Source organism: Halichoerus grypus, chromosome 6, assembly GCF_964656455.1.
Source record: "Halichoerus grypus chromosome 6, mHalGry1.hap1.1, whole genome shotgun sequence".
Lineage (NCBI taxonomy): Eukaryota > Metazoa > Chordata > Mammalia > Carnivora > Phocidae > Halichoerus > Halichoerus grypus.
Genome location: NC_135717.1, coordinates 165,524,656 through 165,549,776, shown reverse-complemented (window position 1 = coordinate 165,549,776; position 25,121 = coordinate 165,524,656). Strand labels below are relative to the sequence as shown.

Sequence of the window (25,121 nt, the reverse complement as noted above, 5' to 3'; positions counted from 1 at the left end):
TTATCACTCACGAGCTTTTCTCATTTACTTCTAGGAAAGTGGTTCTTCCTTCATTTAAAAGTCTAGTCTTGGGGCGCCTGGGTGGCTCAGTTGGTTAAGCGACTGCCTTCGGCTCAGGTCATGATCTCAGGGTCCTGGGATCGAGCCCCGCATCGGGCTCCCTGCTCAGCGGGAAGCCTGCTTCTCCCTCTCCCACTCCCCCTGCTTGTGTTCCCTCTCTCACCGTCTCTCTCTCTGTCAAATAAATAAATAAAATCTTTAAAAAAAATAAAAAAAAAAAAAAATAAAAAAAGTCTAGTCTTCATAGCTACCACAAATTATAAAACAGCTCTTTCCTTTGTGTTCTCTTACACAGAAATTTTGTTTGCGGTGCGTACAAAGAAAAGTCAGCTGAGGTTGTTTTGGGCAGAATTTTTACCTGATGTTCACCTTGAGAGGACATGTGCCTGAGGGCATTTTAAAGCAAAAAAGTGAAGACTGAAACTTCTGAATTCATCTAAATAAATATTCTGGATATGTATTGTATGGAAAAAAAAAATTCAAAACAGCTTTTAGAAATATCTGTCAATTATATCTCCTGTTTTGCTGAATTTAGGCGTTTGCCATGTCAGATAACTAGAGTCTCTGGATGTGAGGTTTTTTTTTTTAATCATTGTGATGGGCAGGATAAACTTAAACTTTGATCAACTTCCACAGAAACATAGTTTGGTCTTTCATCATTTTTTTGAACGCAAAATGATGGATGGAAATCTCTGGATGGTGTGAGTTGTTAAGTGTTTCTGTCGGGTTATGCATACCTCAAGGAAAAGAACCATCTTAGTTTTCTTTTTATACACATAACAGGCATTTATCAGCTTTTGAAGCCGTTTGGTACAGAGTTCCCAAGTTGAAAATGTTTTGGACTCAGAGCAGGAAGATGTGGTTTAAATCCCTGCTGTGTCCTTGCACCATTCAGCTTAAAGCTCCTGAGTCTCGGTTTCTCTCAAGTGCGTGGACTTGGCTGAGAACCAGCTGGACACTCAGTCCCTACCCTCATGGAGTTTACAATTGGCCAGGGCTTCGTGAGCTCTGCTGTTCCAATCTTCCTGTTAACTGGTTGCTCACATCTTCTTCTTCTTCTTCTTTTTTCTTTTTTTTAAGATTTTATTTATTTGAGATAGAGAGCAAGCGAGAGAGCCCGGGCAGGGGGACAGGGAAGGACAGAGGGACAAGCAGGTTCCCCATTGAGCAAGGAACCCAATGCGGGACTCGATCCCAGGTCCCTGGGATCATGACCTGAGCTGAAGGCAGAGGCTTAACCGACTGACCCACCCAGGTGCCCCTGTCCACATCTTCTTAAGACCTTATTATTTACATAAATACACACTCTGTCTAAGCAGGTAACCATAGGAACCCATGCTGTGTTAAAGCCTGGCTAGATACTGCTGCCAATCCAAAGCCCTCTAAAGGGGACTTCTCACTTCCCCTTGTCAAGTGTTGGAGGGCTGTAAGGAGATATATATATATATATATATATTATATTGAGGGCTGAAAAAGGAGGAAGTAACTTTCTCACTAAGTTATTTTGAACTAAGATAAGAAGATTTGCAAAAACTGAATTCAGTACTTGATTTTCTCACTCTGATGGAGCTGAGCTCTGCCTGCTGAGGAAGGCTTCATGGAGGAGGTGGCCATTGAGTGAGGTCTGGATGGACAACCAGCAGTTGAGCTGGCAGATAATTGGGAGGAAGGGCATTCCAAAAGCCTGATCATAAAATTGCTTTTATTTGGTTTGTACAAATGAAATGTACATTATTTTATATCTGGTGTCAAATGGAAGTCTGAAATTCTAGAAATTAAAAGACATTGCAGAAGAATATTGAGACTTCACCATGTAGACCTGTTTTTAGGAAGATTGTAGAAACAAAATGCCCTTTTAATCTCCACCTGCCCTCAGTTCTTGCCAAGGACGAACAACATCACCTCTTGGATTAAGATCACGAGCCTACGTTGTGCTCCTTATTCCCTGGAACTTTGCCTCTCCAGCACTTTTCCAGAGGTTTGGGTTAACCAATAAATCAGGGGTTTCAAAGATCTTCTCTAGTTCCTGTTTAAAATTGGGTAAAAAAAAAATCCTATCAGCCATTAGTTGAAAGTAAAGTGTATGATTTACTTAGAAGAAAGCCCTGTACTCATGGAGCATATACTCTAGAGGGGAAGAGAGACATTAATAAAATAACCTTGCAAGTAAGTGTGGGTTGTAAAGCTGGTAAATGCTAGGAAGGAGGGTATTCCCTGGAGATGTGAGAAGTGAGAGCTGAAGGGAATGTCAAGGCCATAAAGGAGAGAAGGATCTAGAAGGAGGAGAATGCTCTGAGACCCTCGGGAGGGAGTGGGCAGAGAGTTAGGCCTCCACCCTCCCTCTGCGGTTCCTCTGTAACATCCCAATACGAAATGGGATTCCAAGGGCTGTAACTAACTGAATGTGACTCGCTCCTCAAAGAGAAGTGCCCTTTTGCCCTGGAGTAGCAATATTGAATCTCCCCTCCGAGAGCTCACGATGGGGCAGTTTGGAGAGAGATATACTGGGGATGGTTTATTGTTCCGATTAATACACTTGAATAAGAACCTTGGTGTTCCTCCGCATTATAAAATGAAGCAACAGTAAAAAAAATTTCTCCTAGCAAGGCCCTTATTAGAACTTGGAAAGCCACCTTCCCAGTCTTCCTGGCCTCTGAATGGTGTGCCCTACTTACGCCCAAGATGACAGGCTTCTTGAAAAATTAATTTCCTAATGATTCTGAGTTTTATAACCTAAAGGCATGTTTTTGCTATACCTACGGGATTTAAAAAGAGAGAGAGGCTGTCAGAGTTGGCCTGTCTGTGGCTGGCAGCTCGGCGTATTTGAAACATTCCTGGCCCTTCTCCCTTTTTATCTCCGGTGCCGCCCTGCCCTGGTTGGGTGACTCAACAGCATGTCTGCAAATATCTACAACGTGTTTGCCCAGAAAGAGTGCCCAAATTGAATCAAATAGCATTTCCTTTCTCTCCTGACAGCTTGGATTTTTTTTTTTTTTAAGTGGCTTTGACGAGACTCGGGGCCAAATTATTAAATCACCATGGTGACCCTTTCTGTTCATCCGCGCTAATGAACTTAGAAAATTGGGATCTCATCTGGCAGACAAACTCATTTTGTTTGACAAACAGCTTAAAAGTATTTGTAAACAAGAACAAATTGGGGCTTGTATTTTTTTTTTCCCCTCCCACCTGGCATGGGTTTTTGAGGTTTTCAGTTTTCAACTTCTCCAAGGTTTGTAGGAATGAAGCTTTCTTTGTGCTTTTGTTACTTGCATTGTATTAGTCATCAGCCCGGTGACCTCACACACAGCAGCTGTTCTAGAATGCGTGGGCGTGGTGTATGAGAAAGAGCGCCAGGTGTATGCGTGAGCTATGGATTGACCCATTACTTATCAAGTGGCTTTGTCAAGTTGTTTAACACCCTTGTACCCCAGTTTACTACTTCGTAAAATGGATAGTAAAATGGTGTATACGTGTAGTGTGTATATACATACTGTTTATATGTGTATTATATTTAGTATCTATACTGAATGTATCCATAGCATATATAGATAGGATGTGTAATACTTCCATGTGTAAATAAGCTATATATGCATGTCTCTGTGTGTGTGTAATTGTGTGTATGTATATATACAGACGACGTTTCTATGTATACACATGCAAATAAGTTAAAGGTTCATTTGTGCTTATTAGTACCTGCAACTATCTTCTGAAAACAGGACAGGCTTCTTCGGGAGACGAATGCCACCTTCATTGTAAGTTTTCAACCTGTTATTTAATCGTGCATTGAAATACCTAAACTCTGAGGTAGTTCAAGAAGCAAATTAGGACATTAGAAATCTTTACCGTTAATTTGTATTTCTTCAAATTTAGAATAAAATCCAGAATTTCTTACGTTAACTGCCGGCAATCCAGCTCTGTACACGTGTGCTGGAGTCGGATTGCTGGGTGGACATTCCGGCTCTGTCACTTACTAGCTGTACGACATGGGACGGATTGCTCGGTTTCCTTTTCTATAAAATGGGGGATAGTATTACCTAGTTCACAGGGTTGGATTTCAGTAAGACCCTGCATGCAAAACACTTAAAATGCAGTGCTTGGTACAAATATATTGCTTGGAATATGATAGAAAATACTACTCCTAGTAGTAACATTTATCAGCAATAAAACAGCTGTTGCAATTGTTGAAACAGAAAAAGGTTCTAATTAAATAGAGTCTTGGAGGGAGGGTGGCTCAAAGGAGTCTAGGTCTGCTTCCCCAGAGAGGTGGCCCCCTGCAGGGTGGATTGGAGGTTGTCATGAGTTGGCACACACAAAAGGAGAAAAAAGGAAGAAGAAAGTGAAAGATTGTCTTGTGGCCGTTCAGTATTGATGGGTTTTAGCAACTTTGAAGTTCCTTTTGAGTCCACAGGTCCTCTTTACCATCCACCGATGAAAGAAGACTCAGCCCTTTCTTGCCCATGACCTCCCACAGAGCCTGGTGATCAGTAGCCACCAGGGGACGTAGAGCCACTTCTCAACACAAATTGTCCGAATCACGAGGTAGCCCTGAGGCTACTGTTGTCTTGTTGTGTGACCGTGCCCCTCTCCCCAGCTAGACCTTAAGCACCGTTTCTCAGGCACAAGCAGGCCTCCATGGATATTTGATTAAATTAACAGGAATTAAAAAAATTTAAAAACCAAAAAAAAAAAAAAATATATAAATTAACAGGAATTAAAACCTTCTGTCTGGAGTACCTCTAGTACACGCCTCTTCTTTTCATGGAAATTCATTTCTCAACCTTCTTCGTTTTCCATTCCCTGGCCCCGGACTGCCTTCCAGTAAATCTCAAAGTACTCTTCCAGACGTGTTCTTTGCCTGAAAAAACATCGTCCCTGCTCACAGGGACTCACTCTCCGGTGAGAGAGATCCAGACCAACTCACCAAGATATATTTTGCTAAGCGCTGTGACAGGAGATAGAGAAGACAGGTGTTTGACCCCCTTATACTATGATCTTGAGGAGATCTCTTGACTTTTGGGAGACTTAGTCTTTTTTCCGTAATTTGGGGACAATAGCATCAGGATGATTGTGTAGTTCCAGTGAGAAAAAGAGCTGTTGTGTGCTGACATGCTTATGTCTGGAAATTGCTCAGGATAAATAAGGGTGACTGGTAGAATCTTTTTATTTTTATTTTTTTTACAACTTGATTATTTTGGTAGGGGCTAGTCTGTGTTATTAAGCCCTGACTGTTCTGATGCCACTGATTATTTTTTCAAAGGAGACATAACATACCATAAGTTTTACCCTGTTAAGAGTTTACAAGTCAGTGGTTTTAGTGTAATTCACAAGATTGTGTGACTGTCACTACTGTTTACTTCCAGAACACTTCCTTTCTTTTTTTTTTTTATTTAAGATTTTATTTATCTGACAGAGACACAGCGAGAGAGGGAACACAAGCAGGGGGAGAGGGAGAGAGAGAAGCAGGCTTTCCTGCGGAGAAGGGAGCCCGATGGTGGGGCTCGATCCCAGGACCCTGGGATCATGACCTGAGTCGAAGGCAGATCCTTAATGACTGAGCCACCCAGGCGCCCCGCCAGAACACTTTCATTAGCCCCAAAAGAAACCACATACTCATTAGCAGTCTCCCCTTTCCCCTCTTCCATGAGCCCCAGGTAGACACTTTGTGTTTCTCTGGATTTGGGCTGAGAAATTCTTGAAGGGTCTTTCTCTCTCTCTCTCACCACCCCCCCCGCCCCGTCTTGAATGCTTCTAAATCATGAAGCTTTCCATATTAAGTAGGTCCTTCAAAACATTTCTTAAAATATGTGTTGATTTGAAGATGACAAAGAAGGTAAAAGCAGTGGGACAAGAAGGCAAGGACCCAGGTTCCAGACTTAACTCTGTCCTTTTCTTTCTGGATAATTTTTGGGCATGTCTTTGAACCCCAGTTTCCACGTTTCGATGACTGGTATTGAATTTGAGAACCACTCCCTCTCCCAACTTCTCATTTAGCTTAACCTCAGTGATTTTTGAGTCTATGCATGTTTATATTGATTGGCTTTCATTATGTGCTTGTTCTTCAAGTTTCTCGCTGCTTTCTGTTATCCACTGAGCTGGTGTTGCTTTCCTTTTTTAGTCTCAGTGTGCTATGTCAGTGTAAAAATACGTAAATATGTTATATGTGTTGTGCATGTGTGTATCAAACAGAGGCATTTTTGCAGGCAGCTGTCTTGTGAGGAATGATGAGATCATGCATGTAAATTAGCCCAGGATTTGGCACTAGGTGTTAGAGAACAGTTCTTTGCTAGGTGAATGATGGGCTCACCAGTTGGTAGACCAGTTGACAGTTGCTGACGTGAAACTTGTTAAATTGGTTGTCCCATGTGATCCCAGTTTGATGCTTCCTTGATCTTAGGATGGGCCCTCTGTGGGCTGCTTGCTTTCCTTCTTTGCCTTCCCTGGTGTGTGGAACATGTCAGTAGGAAATTATAGATTTGGAAAAACAAATGCCATGAGAGGAGCAATTTACCTTATTCTGCTCTCTTCAAGTGGCATGGGAAATGAAAAACGTCCAAACTAAGAAGAATTTAGTGGATACCAAAACCACCAGGCTATTGATTCTTAAAGCCAGACAGCATGGTTATGAATTGGGTGATAAAAATGGAAAGCATTTAGCCTGACTTCTAAGACGGGGATAGCTTTGTGTGTTATCACCACGATTAGGTTCTCCTGGCAGCCCCACAACTAATGAGCTCACTTTATGTGCTGCATCTGTCTGACGTGTTGTGTGAGTGAGATACATCGGAATAATTTGATTTTTTTTTATAGGAGCCCAGATGCGTGAGATTTTACCTCTAACTTTAAAGGTGGCAGGAGCGGTAGCTGGAGGTTCTTACCTAGAGCTAGGACAGTAAGAGGTTGTTAGACGCTGTGAAGAGTTCTGCACCCTTGCAGAGGAGGGGTTTATAGCTCCTGATGGACTTGGAACTGACAAGCAGATGCCTTTCGGGGGGAGGGATCCGTTAGGGAAGCTGCATTGATTGTCATTGGATGCTGAGGCCCAGAGAAGGTGAGTTTCCAGTCAAGTCACGGTGTAATTGCTGGTTGAGCAGGACTGCGTTTCCTGCGGCTTGGTTTCATGCTCTTTCTTTCACATCATTGAGAAGGTTGAGACCTGTGGTAGGTCCAGGCCATCCTGTCCTTCCTCCAGTGGCCCTGAGTCAGTCCTGCTGCTCTCTGACAGGTGGCCTCTGGGGACAGGGTATCCCTGACCCCATAGAACTGCAATGCCTCTTCCTGACTCTCTGCCTTCATGGTGGTTTCTTTTCTTGACTTCTGCGTGATGGTGAGGTTAACTGTTGCTGACTAAATTATATCCATCCCCCCCAAATTCATATGCAGAAGTCTTAACCCCCAGTACTCAGAATATGTCCTTATTTGGAAATAGGGTCATTGCAGAGGTCATTAGTTAGAATGAGATCATCCTGGATTAGGTTGGGACCTAATCAAGTGTGACTGTTGTCCTTGTAAAAGGGGAAATTTAGGCCCAGATATGCACAGAGGGAGATGCCACGTGAAGCCTTGGCTTGTGCTGCCATCAGCCAGGGGACCACCAGAGGCTCAGAGAGGGGCCTGGGACAGGCCCTCCCTCAGTGCCTTTGGAGAACGTACACTGTGCTCATGCCACGGTGCCACGGTCTTGAACTTCTAGCCCCTAGAGCTGTGAGATGATACATTTCTGCTAAGCCACCCAGTTTATGGAACTTTGTTCCAGCCGTCTTAGGAAACAAATACAGCCAGCCACCGAGCATTTCATACCGTAAAAGTACAATGAGTTATGAGAGGGGGAAAAAGTAAGTATTAGACCGTACCTTCCTTCTTACCCTCCTCCAAGTTCCTTTGTTTTTTAATTATCAAACTTCCACTAGGTACTTGGTGAATTAACTAGATATTGATTCATTCATTCATATTCATTCATATTCTTTGTATAGTGTTCTGTGCCAGATAACAGGCCGGGCACTTTTTCACCATGTCTCATCCTGGTTCTACCCCATACTATGTGTGTAACATGTGTGGTATGACATTTAATCCACGCTGAGCCATGGTTTTCTCATCTCTGCAGTGGACTCATTTGACACACAAATGTGAGAAGTCTTGAGGGTTGGGGCGCCTGGGTGGCTCAGTGAGTTGAGCGTCCGACTCCTGGTTTTGGCTCAGGTCATGATCTCAGGGTCATGAGATCAAGCCCTGTGTGGGGCTCCGTGCTCAGCAGAGAGTCTGCTTGAGATTCCCTCTTTCTTCTTCTCCCTGTGCCCCTCCTCCCACTTGCACGCATGCACACAGTGACTCTAAAATAAATAATCTTTTTTAAAAAAAAGAAGTCTTGAGGGTTGAATGAGATGGAAATGTCCTCTAGTGCCTGGTATAGACCCAGCTGCAAGTAGATGCTAAATAGCTCTTTCTAGTTGAGTTCCCCAAGTCCGAGGTTCTAGACATTTAAAATCATTCATAATAATAGACCTCCTTATGTGCATAGAACAAAGGGATTTCGATAACCTTAAGAAGAGCCATTTTTCTCAAAGAAGTATTGTACACAAGCATTTATAGGGGCACAACTCAGAATTACCCAAAGATGGAAACAACCCAAATGTCCATCAGCCGGTGAATGGATCGACAATGTGTCTATCCATGCAGTGGAATATTATCCAGCCATAAAGAGGAATGACATACTGGTAATGCTAGAATGCGGTTGAACCGTAGAAGCATTACGCTAGGTGAAAGAAGGCAGATACAAAAGGCTGAATGTGGCCTCACTTATACGAAATATCCAGCGTGGGTGAATCCATAGAGACAGAAAGCAAAGTGGTGATTCTTAGGGGCCCGGAGAGGGGGGAAAACGGGGAGTGACTGCTTAATGGTATGGGATTTTCTTTTGGAGTAATGACAGTTTTTTGGAATTAGACCAAGGTGTGCTTACATGACACTGAATGCAGTAGATGCCACTGAATTATGTGTCGTTAAAATGGTTAATTTTAGGGGCGCCTGGGTGGCGCAGTCAGTCAAGTGTCCGACTCTTGGTTTCGGCTCAGGTCGTGAGCTCATGGTCGTGAGATCGAGCCCCGTGTCAGGCTCTGCTCTCAGTGCGGAGTCTGCTTGAGATTCTCTCTTTCTCTAAAATAAACAAATAAATCTTTTTTTTTTTTTTTTTAAAAAGGTTAATTTTATGTTATGAGAATCCTACTTCAGTAAAAAAAAAAAAAAAAAACACATCATTTTTCTTTAGTTGCAAGGATATTTCTGTGGCCCAAAACAGGGGACCATGTCACACTTGGGAGCCATCACACAATGTAGCTCAAATATCTTGAAATCAGGAGGCAGAGAGTGTTGCCTCTATGATCTGAGGCAAATAAGGTTTCTGTCTGTCTGAAAGAGGAATTTTCTTCATGACACTTTCCCTCCTGTGGCTTTGGTGACACTGTGACTTTTCATTGCAGTTTATGACCAGGACTGGGTCACAGGCCATCCCCAAACCAGTCCCTGGCAAAGGAGAATCGTGTCCCTCCAGCACTCCGAGACCAACGCCCCGCAGCTAGAGGCCCCATCCCAGAGCATAGCGCTGCCTCACTGTCTTAGTCCACGAGGGCTGCTGGGACACGGTACACAGGCTGGGTGGGTGTATTCTAGACAACAGACATTTATTTCTCACGGTTCTGGAAGCTGGAGGTCTGAGATCAGCCTGCTGGCATAGTCAGGTCTTGGTGAGGAGACTCTTTCAGGTTGCAGATCACTGACTTCTTGTATCCTCACACGGTGGAGAGAGTCCCTTTAATAAGGACATGAATCCCATTCATGGGCTCCACCCTTGTGACCTAATTGCCTCCCAAAGGCCCTACCTCCTAAGACCATCACACTGGGGATTAGGATTTCAACATACACATTTTGGGGGAACACAAACATTCACTCCGTTGTACCCACATATGGACCAGATCAACACTATGTTAACGGAAATGTTCCCCAAATAAGGACACGGCTTTTGGGATGGCCCCAGCTGGGTCTGCCCCCCGGAAGCCTTCGGGTTGGCCTCTGGGATGTACTTTCTTCTTTGCCTAACCCAGAATTCACATCGCTCGCAGAGTTGTTGGTTTTCTTAACCACAGATGCTGTAATTCCTGCTCAGTAGCTCCTGAGGGGCTGTAGGATGAAGTCCAAGTTCTCCTTCACTTGGTATTCAAGGCCCTCCAGGCTCATTCCCCTCCACCCATCACCCTCCTTACCTGACTCTGCAAGGAGTGTTTGGCTGCCGTCCCCTGATCCCAGGCATGCCCTTGTACTTTCCTGGGAGGCTCTCTCTGCCAGGGGAGACATCCCTTTCCTTGCCAGCCTTTGGAATTGGGCCATCCTCCCTTTGCTCAGCCCAAATGTTTTCTCCCGAGAGTCATGTTTCCCTGATCCTGTCTTGCGTTCCTGTTCATGGTGTCGGCGTCTGTCCCCTACACTCTTATAGGTCTGCTCAAGGGCAGGGACCCTGTTGTATCCTTCTCTTATCCTCAGCCCCAAGCCCCATGTCTTGGGTGGAATGGGGATGAAAGTTGGGGAGTCAAGAGAAGGTAAAGAAATAGCTACCTTCTTATCATTTGCCACAAGAGAGATTTACATGAAATCTCCATAGGCCTTGAAACACGGAGGCAAAATAGACTCTGCAAGTGAGACACATCCTCCTCCAGCAGTTGGGAAGACTGGAGTGCATTTAGCAGTCTCCGCCCTTGATAAATGCTTATGAGTGTTTGCTTAAGCAGAATGGAAATGGGAGGCATGCCTGCTTAAATCATCCCTTCCCAGAGTGAAAATCAAAAGAATGAAGACCAAAACACTCCAGTGGGTCGCCTCATGGATATGATTAAGCGCTGATTTAACATTCAGAACAAAAACATAAAAATCAGCCTTCCCAGAGCTGTCGTCTGACCCCAGGAAAAGTGTGTATCCCCGGGAAAGATCAATTTGCATTAAAGATCTGTTTGGCAATGCATTGTTGAAAGAGGTTAATATTGTAAGTGGAAATTTTTGATTGCTTCTCAAGTCTTTTCCTCCTTTTTGCTTCCCCACCTGTGTCACGTCAGAGAGAGCTCCGTGTTAGAAGTGATGTTCACACCGCCCACCTGTCGACATCTCTATGAAACTTGAGCTCCTGCCCTGAAAAAGCGGAAACCGGGTTGTATGGTGTGATATAAGGGGTGGAAATTAAGGAGCTGGGATGCAGATCAGCTCACTCCACCTCCCCAGGCCGAGGGAGGTAGCTGTGGACAAGATGACCACAGCGAATGTGCAATACTTCCTGGGTCCCTAGATGCTAGGAGCACCCCATTCTCTCCAGTCTTGACTATCAAAAATGTCTTTAGACATTGCCAAGTATCCTTCGGGTGGGGGGTGCAAAATTACCCCCAGTTGAGAGCCACTGTCTTAGAGGGTCACCATGCAGATAAGAGGGAGTTAGACCAGGAGGAAGAAGAAGTCACAGCAGGGCAATGTGAAGGACACAGCGTCCTTCATCCAGGTGCTGGTCCTGCATCGGAAGGTGTGATGTGGGTGGGCTGCAGGTCATGGTGGCCTTTAATGCCATGCCAAGCAAAACACATTGGATTTGACGTCAGGAGTCTTGGGGTTAACCCAGGCACCTTCTTACCCTACCCTACCCTTCCCCCAGCTATGCGACCTGAGTCACTCAATCTTTTGAGCCTTGGTGCCCTTACCTGTAAAGTGGATTTGCACAGATTGGTTGTAAAGACTGAGTGAGTTAAGACCACGTGGAGTGTCAGGATGGTGCTTGGCATCCTCGTTGGCTGCCATATATTGTCTCCCTTCTCGAGTGTGCTCATGTCCAGTGAAATCTAGTCCTCTCTGGTTCCGCCGTCACCCGCCTGGCTGCCGTATCTCCAGCCTGTGTTCCTGCAGAGCCTTGGGTCCTCTGTTCCAGCTCAGTCTACGGCCTGCAGCCACGGTTGCTTCCCGAAGCACGATGATGGGAAGGCTCAGAAGCTGCTCACCTGGACTGTTCCGCACCGTGGCTCTGGAGTACTTGAAATGTGGCTTGTTCAGATTGAGCGGCACTCGTCCCAGTAGGTGCGCTCTGAATTTTGAAGACTTAGCACAAGAAAAAGAATGGAATCTCTTGGTAATATTTTATACTGGTGACATGTTAAAATGCCAATATTTTAGACACGCTAGGCCAAATAAAATCTAGTATTAAAATTAACTTCCCTTATTTCTTTTTTCCTTTTTAAAGGTGGCTATGGAGAACAGGATGAGCTTTGTAAGAGTAGCTATCATCTTGTCCCAGGAAGCATATTGGTTTGGTTCGCGAATCATTTCCTGGCACAGAGTTTTGAGATATAATTGGCTTCATGGGGCAATTCCTTTTTTTAAAGAACAGAAATGACCCCTTTAAAAAAGTCAACACTCATTGAATAATGTGTTCAGCACAGTTTATGTGTCGTCGTCGTCCCCCCCCCCACCGTAGATGGTAGGATGTTTTTTCCTTTTAAGTATATGCCAGCTTGAGGCAGGACCAGGGCCAGCCATATTTGTTAGATCCCTTCCCTCTTTACTTATGGACTGGATGTTTGGGTCCCCCTAAAATCCACATGTTGAATCCCAACCCCCCATGCAGTGCTATTAGGAGGTGGGGCCTTTGGGAGGTGATTAGGTCATGAGGGTGGAGCCCTTGTGAATGGGACTGTGCCTTCATAAAAGGGACCCCAGAGAGCTCCCCTGCATCCCCATGGGCAGACACAGGAAGCGGGCTCTCACCAGACACCGAACATGCTATAACCTGGGTCTTGGCCTTCCTACCCTCCAGAACTGTGAGAAATAAATGTTTGTTGTTTACGTTGCCCAGTCTATGGTATTTTTCCAAAGCAGCCCAAATGGATGAAGACACCATTCTAACTACTTTGTGGGCCTTAGAATTTGACTGGGCAAGCAGCTGAAATCCAACTAATTTAATGTTATTAATACTACTCTAGCATCTCATGTTGCTGTGCAATCGTATTTTGGAGATTCTTTTGATCTCCCTCAATCCTTGCAATAACCAATAGTGCTTGATATTGCCATGGCCTTTCACGAAAAAAGATGGGAGCCTGTGGGATATTGAATGACTTGTCAAGATCCTATAGCCAACGTGCAGAGCTGATACTTGAACCCAAGTCCTGACTCCCCGTCCTCCGTAAATGCTGTGAGGCCTTCATCAGATGCAGACCGTGCCTTGGAGCTCGCCGTGAACATAACGGAGACAAGATGGCTAGGCTCTCAGGCTGCAGGTGGCGTGTCCTAACTGCAAAGTTGTGTGAAATGGGTGGGTGACGACTGGCTCGGAGACCCTAGCAAGACCTCTATCTAAGATGTCATAGTGGTTCTGAGAGCAAAAGGACATGTTTCTCTGCGGCAAGAGGATTGGACTTCACAGTGGGATCAAGACAAACCAAGTTGGCAGAAATGGGCCCTTAGAGTCCTTTAAAACAGTGAACTCCACGTTTTCAACGTTTGCTCCAAAGCATATTGCTGGTGGCTTTTACTCTTGTAGTTCACGTGATCAATTTCTAAACAGTGCCCCCAAGGCCAAATGCCATTCTCTGAAGGAGAAAAGGAATCGGGTGTACCATTTTGACAAGCCCAAGCATCATCTCCCGGAGGGAGATGCTTTCGGCCCTGATGTGCAAAGAAGAGAGGGAGGGAGGAAGCATCTGTGGGGTTAGGCCTCCCAGAGGGAAGCCCTAGACTCCGAGGGAGAGGCCCAACCCCCCTTGTGTGTTCTTCCTTGTGGAGCAGAGAAAGGAGAGAAAGTTACCAAAGTGAACTTGGCAAGTGACCTCAAACGTACCAAAGGGTCTCGGCAGGGTTCACCCCATCCGTAGGGACCTATGTGGGGCACTGTGTGGATTCTGTTTTCTCCTATTACAAATGTTACAGAGTCAGGCAGCAAGATGGCAAGCTTTCGTGTAGAAAGGGCTTATTAAAACAACAGTAGAAGGACTACAAGGTATCTGGTGGTTGAGGCTGTCTGGCATGTTCATTCACTTGCTCATTCATCCATTTAAGGAGTAAGACTTGTGTGTGTCTGGGTGTGTGCTGAAATTAAAGCAGCCATTTTTGCCCAAGGGGAGACTGAAATCTAGTGCGACAGGTCACCATTAAATAAGGATTCCCTCAGATAATTGTATCATGCCAAAGTCTGAGGAGGACAGTAGAGGGAGTGGCCAGAGCATGGTGACAGATGGAGCGAAGGAGGGGCCCTTGGGCATAGGGCCATTGGAGAAGACCTCTGTGAGTTGACTGCACTGAAGACCTTGGCTTGAAGAATCAGCAGCCCTTAGCCCAGCAAAAAGCAGAGTGATAAGCATTCCAGACAGAGGGAACATACTTGGCAAAGGCCCTGAGGTGCGTTCTGGAAGTGAGAGGGCCGGGATGGCTGGAGGCAAGGAGAATTAAAGGGTGACTGGCCAGAGATGAAGACGGAGAGGCAGTTAGAGGTCAAGCCAAGTAGCTCCTTACAGACACGCCGAAGAGTTTGGGATTTATTTTAAGAGCTGTGGGGGAAATGTTGAATAATTTCCGGTGTGATCTGAGTTAGGAGGCTATTGCACTGGGTCCACGCATGAGACTATGGTGGCTTGGATTTATATAGTGGCAGTAAAACTGGAAAGAAGTGGGTGTATCATTGGACAGAATACATGTTTTAGAGGTAAAAATGGCAGGATTTGAGGATGGCCAGATTTGACAAGATATGAGGGGTGAGTAAGGAATGGGGAATGGCTCCCAGGTGTGGGGCTTGAGCTTTGATGTAGATGATGGTGCTCTTTAAGGAGGTGGAAAGCTCTGGAGAAGAGGGGTGGGGGAGAGGGAAATTGGGATTGAGGTCTGAGGCCACAGGGTAGGGGAAGGTCTTTGTACATGTGAGTCTCTAGGTCAGAGGAGAGGCCAGAGCTGGAGATAAAAATGTGGGAGGCATCAGCCTGGAGACTGTCTCATGGGACACTGGAATGAGGGATCTCACCTGGGGAGAGAAAGCACGGTGGGTCCCACACTGCATCCTGGAACCCTCCTGGAATTTGCCATTTGGAAAAGAGGAAGCTTGAGGAGAAAAGGAATGTATGAAGTAAATATCTCAGGTAATAAGAAAGTGAGTTTACCAGAGAAAGGTAATAGCGTCTCTTAGCGGTTGACTGCCCATTTGAAATCAGACATGACTAAATGGAACGGATCTGCCTGCCTGATAGTGGTTTCCTACCCCAACATTTGGCTTCCCAAGGAAAGCCATGGTGAACACGTATGGTTGTGCTCATCTGCACGAGTGGATTTTTCCAGGCTGGTACAATTGGAAAGGAGGGCCAAGGGGGGCCGTGCGTGCTTGCAGAGGGAGGTTGTAATACTGAATCATGGCCTGTCAGCCGAATGAGAGTGAACATAAGGAAAATCTAGAGCTGGATGGGCAGGCATGAAGAAAGCCGGTGGATTGGGGTTCACGATGACAGTGAAGAATTTGTGTAATGGCAGCCCAGGAAGGCCCCTGGGGGTTGACACTGACGTTTGAGATTTGGGAGGTTGTGCTGGTTGGGTGACACCAAGTTCTAGAATATAAATTTGGCCCATGTGAAGCGGCAGACATTTTGAACTGACCGTTTCTGTCACAGAATCGGGGTGGAGAGGTGGAGGAGCGTGCGGCGGACACTGAGGTCTTCCAGAATGAGAGGAGTACCCAGCAGATGCCAGGTGACAGTGACTAGGACGGAGAGAACAGTGGTGAGCCACAGAGGAGCAGGGTCTTCAGAAGAGGGAGAGGCAGTAAGAGGGGGCACACGCCTCCTTCCTAGCCCTCAGGTATTTGCATGAGAGAGTAGGGGAAAGGGTTCTCCTTTGGGGAAAGCCATGATCCAGGGCACGGCTGTACTTTCCCCCAAGAGCAGAGCTGGAAGGGAGCCAGGGGAAATGGAGGTTCAAGAGGAATTTGCTGATCCCTTAGTGGAAGTTCCAGAGGATTCCATAGCTGGGCTCGGGTTGGGGGGGGGGAAGGTGTGGGCTGGCCCTTGAATCAGACTGGGTAGTTTGTATGATAATGCACATCCAGGGAGGCTGCTGGCTGTGACGGAGATATTCAGTCATTGATCCATTCAGTAAATACTTAGCGATCTCCTCCTATATGCTAGATCGTGTGCTAGCAACAAAGAAAACAGCAGTGGCCAAAGTAGACAGAAACGCCTGGCCTTGAGGCATTGTGCTCTGACTGGGGAGACAGACTGGTCATCAGTTGTGTGTCCTGTAGCCCAGAACTGGTGTTCCGTTTTCTCAGGAAGCACTGGAATTTGGGTCCCAGGGTTTCCAACAATGAAATCAGTGTCCTCAAGCCTCTCTTGATCTGCAGGACGGGTATAGTGATGCCTCGGTGGGTGGTGTTGGTGCTGTCCAGTCATTCAAATGGTTAAGCAGTGTTTTTGATGGGAGGTCAGGATGGGCCATCAGAGCCACCGCGAGTCCATAAGATGCTTCTGTTTAATTAGAAAGAGGCACTTTTCCTTCTAGGAACTCTCCTTCCATCTGTCAGAGAACTGTTGTAATAAATAGATAACCAACAAAGTCCAGGATGTGCTGGTTCTCCCTAGTGCCCTGGCCAGTCCCTGCAGGGGTGAGGTGAGGGAGGGGGTCCGTAGGAGTGGTGGGAGACAATAACCGGTTAGTTACTCAATGCTTTAGTAGTACAGGGCTCTGAAACAGTGGTGTGCGCTTGTTAAAGTGCAGATGTTGATCCGTGGAGCTTGGGGGGGGGGGGTACCTGACAGCCTGCATTTCTGGCAAGATATGAGCTGCTGCTGCTGGTGTTTCAGGGACCACACTTTGGATGGAGATGGCTAAGTATAAACTGTGGTCTTAGCTGCTGGTCTCAGGCAGAGGCTGAAGACAAACACGAGAGGACCTGGATCCTTGGCCCTTAAGGAGTTTTGGTGTAGTCAAGAGAAATTAATGCTGGGAAATGATTAGAAGACAGTGATGTGATCAGGAATGTGCTGCTGACAGCCTTTGGAATTTAGAACAAAGGGAGGAAGCACCTCCAGGTCTGGACTTGTCGGGAGATGTTCTGCAGAGGCAGCAAGGACTTGAAATTCCTCTGGAGGTGCAGGAGAGGAGGAAAGGCATGGCTGGATAGTAGGGCTGTGTGGGAAAGGCTTGGCTATAGGCAAGGGGTGCAGTAGTACAAATAATGATAAAACAAAGCTGACATCTGTGGAGGGTCCGTCTGCTGTAGGACCCCTAAGAAAGGTTCACTTGAGACTCAGATGACAACATGGAACTGACAGGATTCACCCGATCTTAAAGTTACAGTCGGTGACCCAACTCTGTTGCCTGCCCATAGGATCAGTTTGGCTCCTAAGTGAATCTGAAGGATTTTGGCCATTGGGTTCCTTAGACGTTTTTTTTTTTTATTATTTTTTTTTATTTTTTTTAAAGATTTTATTTATTTATTTGAGAGAGAGAGAATGAAAGACAGAGAGCATGAGAGGGAGAAGGGTCAGAGGGAGAAGCAGACTCCCTGCTGAGCAGGCAGCCCGATGCGGGACTCGATCCCGGGACTCCAGGATCATGACCTGAGCCGAAGGCAGTCGCTTAACCAACTGAGCCACCCAGGCGCCCCTCCTTAGACGTTTTGTTTATTTGTTTCTTTTGGAGATTACTTAAATTTTTATTCCCTCTTCATGTGCAGTATTTCTAGACAACTCATACATCTTGAACACCCATGAAAACTCATTTCTAATGATGCTCATTAAAAGACAACCTCCAGGGGCACCTGGCTGGCTCAGTTGGTAGAGCTTACAACTCTTGATCTCGGGGTTGTGAGTTCAAGCCCCATGTTGGCTGTGGAGCCTACTTAAAAAAAAAAAAAAAAAAAAAGACAATCTCCAGTGTTGATCAGATCAGCATTTGGAATGTGAGCTTCTGACTAGAGTCTTTCAAATGGTAGCCAGCCACCCCTGGAGGGTGTATTCCCAATGAGGATCCTACAGATTTTTTTTTCTTAAGATTTTATTTATTTATTTGACAGAGAAAGACAAAGTCAGAGGGAACACAAGCAGGGGGAGAGGGAGAGGGAGAAGCAGGCTTCCCACTGAGCAGGGAGCCTGATGCCAGGCTCGATCCCAGGACCCTGGGACCATGACCTGAGCCAAAGGCAGATGCTTAACAACTGAGCCACCCAGGCTCCCCAAGGATCCTACAGATCTTAACTCACTGCACCTTGCATGTAAAGTAAAACTAACTCATGTATTCTTCACTGTTCGCGCTGAGGTATTTTGAATCATGTGCAATATAACAAGAAGACATGGTGATTCAAGTTTTAAATTATAAAAGCCACACTATTTTTTGTATAAAATTTGGGAAAAATACATATTCATATATATTTAAATTATCCATATCCTATACCCAGAGATAACCTATAACCTTTATACCTTTTTTCATATGTATAGTTTTATAGGTATTTGTACATGTGTATACAATGTGTTACATTGGACTGAAGGATACTTGTAATCACATTTTATTTACTCTCAGCTGTGAATGCTGCTTTTGTGGCTTTAATAGATCACGATACTTTTTCTGGCTCATGCAATGTTTTGCATAAATGTGAATTTCATTGGTTAAGACAGATGGGAGAAGACAGATGGAGTAGTAGATGTTTAGTGGGAGAATTGACCATCTTGGCCAAGGAGAATTTGGTGTTGGGTTCGAGGCAGGGGCATTTTAAAGGTGACTCTTTGCCCCAGGAGTCTGTCTCCCTCTGACCAGGCAAAATCAGGTTCCAGACTGATTTTCCAGTTAATCCATCAATGTTTACACATGTGGGAGGTAATTTTCAGCCCACCTTCGGTTTTTTCCTTCCTTCCTTCCTGTGTTGATTCCTGTATTGACTTCCTAGAGTAACTTCTGATATAAATTGAGATTTTTCTTTAAAATGTGTTTTTAGTGCACAGAGGTGTCATTTAAAAGTCAAATCCATGAAGGAATATTTTTTACCTGCTGGGTTTAATTTTAGATGCCAGTGTTATGATAAAATGCAAACCACCCTAGACTCTGTTTTAAAACTTTGGACAAATTGTGCCAGTTGAAATTAACTTTTGCAGATGGAGCGAGGAAAAGAGGAAAGTAAGTGTCTTAAAGAGTTTTTTAAAAATGCTTTTAAATATTAACACCACTTGAGTTCAGCTCCATATATAGTCCTACTTTCCCCTGAAGTCCAAATTCACCAAGAGCTTTCCAGTTTTTGTTCTATTGAACTTTTTTTTGAATGAGAGCAAACAGTGGTGATATATTGAACTCTGGGAAGAAAAATCCTAAGATTCAATATGAAGGATTTAGGTTAGATCAGAGGGAAAATGACCCCTGGCAAAGGTTGTTAGAATCAGTTAGAATCAGTCTCCTTAGGGAGAGGAGAGCCTGAGGTGTTGCTTGTATAACCTTTGGCCAGTTGGTCTTTTTAAGCCTCAGTTTCTCATCCATTAAATGGGGATGGAAACTGGTTCCTACCTCACAGGTTATTACTGCTAGTTGTCTTTGCTACTATTATTATAAGTGAACTGAAAACAAACAAACAAACAAACAACCCACAAAGGGCCATTTTAATGTGGTGGTATCTCCTAAAGGAGATTCGAGTAGGATGTTCAGGTTGAGATCACCCATTTGGTGGTGTCAGCCGAACGTACTTGTTGGGATCTGTTTTCTGGAAAAGCCTGAGTACTGCTCCTCGTTCAGTTCTCGGGAAGAGGTGGGGCTCGCCCTGTCACATGTTCCTTTGCTCAGCACTTACTCAAGGGCTCTCTTGTTTAAGACTGTCTGACAGAGAGACCATTGCTTGAGATGAACAAAATGAAGCTTACCCAGCGACAGGGGGCTTGCCAATGTCACAGCTAGTCACGTGTGGAACTGGATTTGAATCCAGATCTAACTGCATAGCCTCCTATCCCCTGTTCTTCCTGCGAGATTTGGCCAGTGGCGGGGCGATCCTCATTCTTGGTGACACAGTTTGTGTGGAGGGTCTGTTGCCCATGCTTCAGAATGAAACACTTCCCACGGGGGACTTTCCTCCAATCAACATTCCTTGTTTAAAGCGATTTTGCTTGTTTGGTTTTCCTTGCTAGCCCACACCCTCCAGCCCTGGGATCATTCATCTGTTTCAAAGGAGGGCCATTTAGAAAATCATGTCAGAGTTGGGTGCAGAAGCAAACCTGGCGTTGACAATTGAGATTGGCTCCATTAGGTGTTTATTGCCAGCAACTTGCTGAACACAGACTCCTGAAGCTTGGGAGGGCTGCCTTTGGTTAGAATCTGATCCCATTTATTTGTTCAGCCAACAGCTATCAGCCAGCCTACAGGTGACAGATGGTATGCCCCGTCTTAGGGAATGCAAGGTGAGTGGACAGGATGTCTGTCTCCCGGAAACCCCAAGGCTGGTGGGGAGGACAGACGGTTCAACCAGGCCATAGTCCCATGGGGTTTAAGGGTTATGGCAGAGGGAAGGATATACTATGGGAATACCCAAAGGGACACCCAAACCAGCAATTTCTTTGGGGATGACAAGCCTTGTATAGCTGCCTGCAGGGGTAGGTTCTGCTCCGTTTGGGAGGCTCCTCGCTCCATCTGCAGTCAGTGTGAGCTCGATGTGAGGAGATAGGTGGAGATGAGATTGCAGGGCTGTTGGTTTTTAAATTCCTTTATAAGGCACATGACCTGCTGGTCAGATCCCCAGGTGAAGGATCCTGGGCCTCTACTCCATGTGCATTGACCTTCTCCCTCTGCTTTGAACACGTCTCAGCAAGTCTTCCGCCTGGCCTCAGGATTGACTCTCTGCAGGCTGGTGACAGGTTATCTGTGTTCCTCTCCATCTTCTGCACATTTTAATCGTTTCCATGCTTTTCTGGACATCTTCCATATTAAAGGTGGAAGCTATTAAGACAGTCCCTGGTGAGTGTTTGTAGGTTATCAGCTGTGATCGGGATGTGGTTCCCTGCAGATGACATTGGCTGACCCAGCCTCCTCTCCTCTGAGTGCGCCAGGAGGCAGCCCCCAGCGCCTTCCACGGCTCTCCCTGGCTCGAACTCAGGAACTGTTCTGCCATTTTGACCGCCCAGGGATCGGTCAGCAACTTCCTTGGTCTTTCCAGAGAGGTCCATGCATGCACTTCTCAGTCATCACAGTTTTGGAGTGCCCGTGGATGTTTTAAGTTGGTCTCTCTTGTTAGACTGTGTTCTTGGAAACTAACCCGTGTTCCTGGCATTTTTGAAAACAGGGCACCTAGTTAGTGCTTGGTACATACAAGGTGCTAACTAAATGCATTTTTAGTAAGTGTGTTCAGGCTTCAAACTAATCTGTACTATAAAATACTTGCACATGCACGTGTGTGTGTGTGTGTGCGCGTGCGAGAAAGAGAGAGAGGGAAGGAGGGAGGGAGCGATGTCATAGTTTTCATCATCCTTTATTTACTTTTAAAAGAGCTGTCTCGGTTTTGATAGATGTAAGACTGCAGCATTGTGTCTTGGGCTAGAAGGTCAGCAGGAAGTCGTCGAGGAGCCAGATACTTTCAGGATCTCCGGGATACCCCCCCTCTGCAATTTGCATCCTTTTACAGTGCTGGGAACTCAGCCCTTCCTCTTTGCTCTTCCTTTCAGAAAGTATTATGAGGGAGGCCGAGGACCCCGTGCTCCGGGCAGAGAAGCAGCGCTGGGATTAGGGGTTGCCACTTCTGAGAGGATGCTGGGAATCTGCAGAGGGAGACGGAAATTCCTGGCTGCCTCGCTGACCGTTCTCTGCATCCCAGCCATCACCTGGCTTTACCTGTTCGCCGGGAGCTTTGAAGGTAAGAAGGCGCTTCCGCACAGGGAGAGGGAGGAGGGAAGCAGAAGGACACTGGCTGTCCCGGAGTCCTCGGAGGCCCCTCCGGGTCTTCTGATCCCAACTTGTCACTGTGTGGAACGGGAGGCTATTGCAGCACGCACGTGCGGGCCCGGGCCGAGACATGCCAGGTTTACACAGGTAGTGGGAGGGAGTCCGTAGTGAGGAGGACAAAATGCAAACAAAAGCAAAATGAGGTGCACCTGCCTACAGTGGAGGGGTCGCACATGTCAAATCCCCGCTTTGCACGTCGATCCCTGTGTCGATAAGGGGCGAAAGGTTTGGGCCCCGGAGGGATTCCTTCGCTGTTCATGGAGCCACATGTTTCTTTCATTCTTCGGTCTGTTCGTTTACTCACACATTGAACATTTTGTTGTTACCGTTGCTACCGCTCTTGTCAAGCGCCTCTGCCGAGCCCGGTGCTGGGAAGGCGGCGGCAGCAGACGTGGACGTGCACCGTGCCGTGGAAGCGGCGCACGTGTGATGGCGAGGCGAGCCCAGGGCGCCGCGGGAGACGGTGGTTGGAGCTGTCAGGCCGGGCCCGGTGTGAAAGATGATCAGTCACACTGAGTGGCCCAAGAGACGGATGCAACAGAAGAGCTGCCCTCCCCAAACAAATAAAAACAAATGCTGGTCCCTGTCCCTTTGCAGAAATCGGTAGAGAAGACGAGACTCGCCGTTCTTCCAGCCAGCAGTTTCAAAGGCAGTGCAGTGTTTCGCGGATCAGAGATGGTTTTCTGAGCTTCAGGGAGGGAAGAAGGAATGGCCGCGTCGAGGAGGACACTCTCTTTTTATTTGCCCCCACAATTGAAGTCAAAAACATCTCAAGTGGAAATCTGTCTCAAGGAAGTCACTCCTGTGTTTTAATTCTCTTCGAAGATTTTATTGATTCATTTTGAGAGAGAGAGAGAGGGGAGGGCCAAAGGGGAGGGAGAGGGACAAGCAGGCTCCATGCTGAGCGTGGACCCCGACGTGGAGCTCAACCCCACAACCCCGAGACCGTGACCTGAGCCGAAATCAAGAGCAAGAGTTGACACTCAACCCCCGTCCCCCTTTTTTTCAAACATTTTCAGTTTTAGAAAGAGAGAGTGTCACTATGGTGTTTTTAAACATTTCCTTTATGCGTAATTTTATTGACAGCTCAGGGCTGCCTTTTAATTAGGAGGTCCACCTCACTTTCTGAGGTTTGCTCAGCTGCATATGATCGAGGTAGCACCGTATGTCTGCATAGCAGGGAAGGGCCCAGGACCACACCCCATCACTTCCCTGTCCCATACATCCCTGAGTAGAGGAGCTTCCATCTGAGCAGCTAAATGGAATAAATTATGACATGGCAGTGGATGAGTACGTTTTGGCAAAGAGATCAGAGGGAGGAAGGTGAGTTGCTATTGATCCTAGGAGAGACTGAAGGAAGCATTGTGCCAGGGACGATGGAAGAGCCTTGTAAAAGAAGGTTGAGAGCACCCGGTGCCGGTCCAGGGCTAGTACAGGAAAACATTGACTTTGCCAGTATAACTGGACGGGTAATGATACTAATAGTGTGAGAATAATAACAACAACGAGGATGATTGTGTTTTAGGCATTTCTGCGGGCCAGGTGTGGTTGTAAGGACTTTGCATGCATTGACTCTTTCTCAATGGTAATCCCATGTAGTAGGTACAGATGAGAACGGTGAGGCAGAAGTCCTGCAGTGATCTGTCCAAGGCCCAGAGCCAGTCAGGATGGACCTGGGTTATTGGACTCAAGAGCTGGACTTTCTAACTACAATACGATGTTGTAGATTGGGACTTCAGTGAGGTAGCAGGCTTTGGCGAGAGCTTTGACATGGTGTCACATGACCTTTCTGGATGGCTGTGAGCAGAATTTTGATCTGCACTCATTTATGGAAACCCAACCCCAAATGATTTTGGCAACAAGGGAATTTGGGGGCTAACAAAACCAGTAAGTTCGAAGATAGGACGGGCATCAGGAGAGGCTGGATCCAGGGGCTCAAATGATATTTTTGTAGCTCAATCTCCCTCCTTCCCTTTGCTCTACTTTTCTCTGCCGTGGTTTCTTTCAGGGCAGTTTTAGCTACACAGAGGAAGCTTTAACTTACTACTTACCATCACCAGTGCCTGCAGAAAGAGTTCTTTCTCCCCCTAATTCTGCAATATTGCTTTGGATTGAATTGGCCCTGCTCACATGTAGTCCAGAGACTAATCACTGCAGTTGGAGGAGGCTGTGAGGCCAGCCCTGTGCCCTGTGCCTATTTTTGGTCATAGGGTAGAGAGGAGTTCCTTAAAACATGTGGAGTCAGAATGGGGGGAGGGGTGGCCCCCAAAGGTAAGTGGTGGAGTTTCCAAAAAAAGGAGACTGGGAGTTGATCTGCAGTATGGAGAATTCATAATTGTCTGTGCTTAGTGATAGGTTGATACCAGCTGGAAGTCTGCTTTCCACCATCACGCTATCTGGACCAGCCCTGGTGGATGGAGTGACCTTGATCCTAGACTTTGAATGATTTCATTAGACTGGCAGATAGACGACAGGAAATGGGGAGGATTGAGGGAATAATATTCTGAGGTGACCTGCACCGACTGGGTGTAGGTGCCTTATTTATCAACATGATGCTTAATCATAAATCCTCCCCTTGGGATCAAATCACAAATGGCATTAAACAGGGGCTGATGTGAGTACATTAACAGATATTCTCACTGGAATGACAAAGGTGATGGGTGTCTTTTATAGGGTATCCTTTAGTCCATAGCTGGACCACAGCATTTATTTCTGGATGCCACACTTTAAGAACAGTTGAGACAAGTCAGCACATTTAGGAGAATCATGGTGAATGACAGTGCCAATTCAAACCTTGTTACCTACGAAATAGTGGAAGGAATTGGGGCTATTTACCTTGGAGAAACAGAAGCTGCAAATGTATATGATCAGCTTCAGCAAGCAGTCCAGGGGCTGTCACCTGAAAGAGAGATGGCCCCCAAATCTATGGAGGGATGTGGCAGGGAGCCAGCTGTCAAGCTCATCATAGTAAAGGATCACTCTGTCCAGGGCTGGAATGAGCTGCCCTGAGAGGTAATGAAACACCTAACATGAGAGGTGTGTAAACAGAAGTGCAGTGTGGCGTGGGGGGGTGGAGCTCAGCGTCAGGGGTGAGGGCACAGGATGAC

The 25,121-nt window shown here is 46.2% G+C and overlaps 1 protein-coding gene across 4 annotated transcripts in view; it reads left to right on the top strand.

The window, feature by feature from the left end:
• Window positions 1-25,121, top strand: part of LARGE1 (LARGE xylosyl- and glucuronyltransferase 1) — a 522,085-nt gene that overhangs the window by 118,970 nt on the left and 377,994 nt on the right. For all 4 annotated transcript variants that reach the window (XM_036093490.2, XM_036093487.2, XM_036093489.2 and 1 more), the window contains exon 2: window positions 21,738-21,925. In XM_036093490.2, coding sequence (XP_035949383.1) covers window positions 21,820-21,925 — 106 coding nt within the window. In that variant the 5' untranslated portion in view covers window positions 21,738-21,819. The remainder of the gene's footprint in view (window positions 1-21,737; window positions 21,926-25,121) is intronic.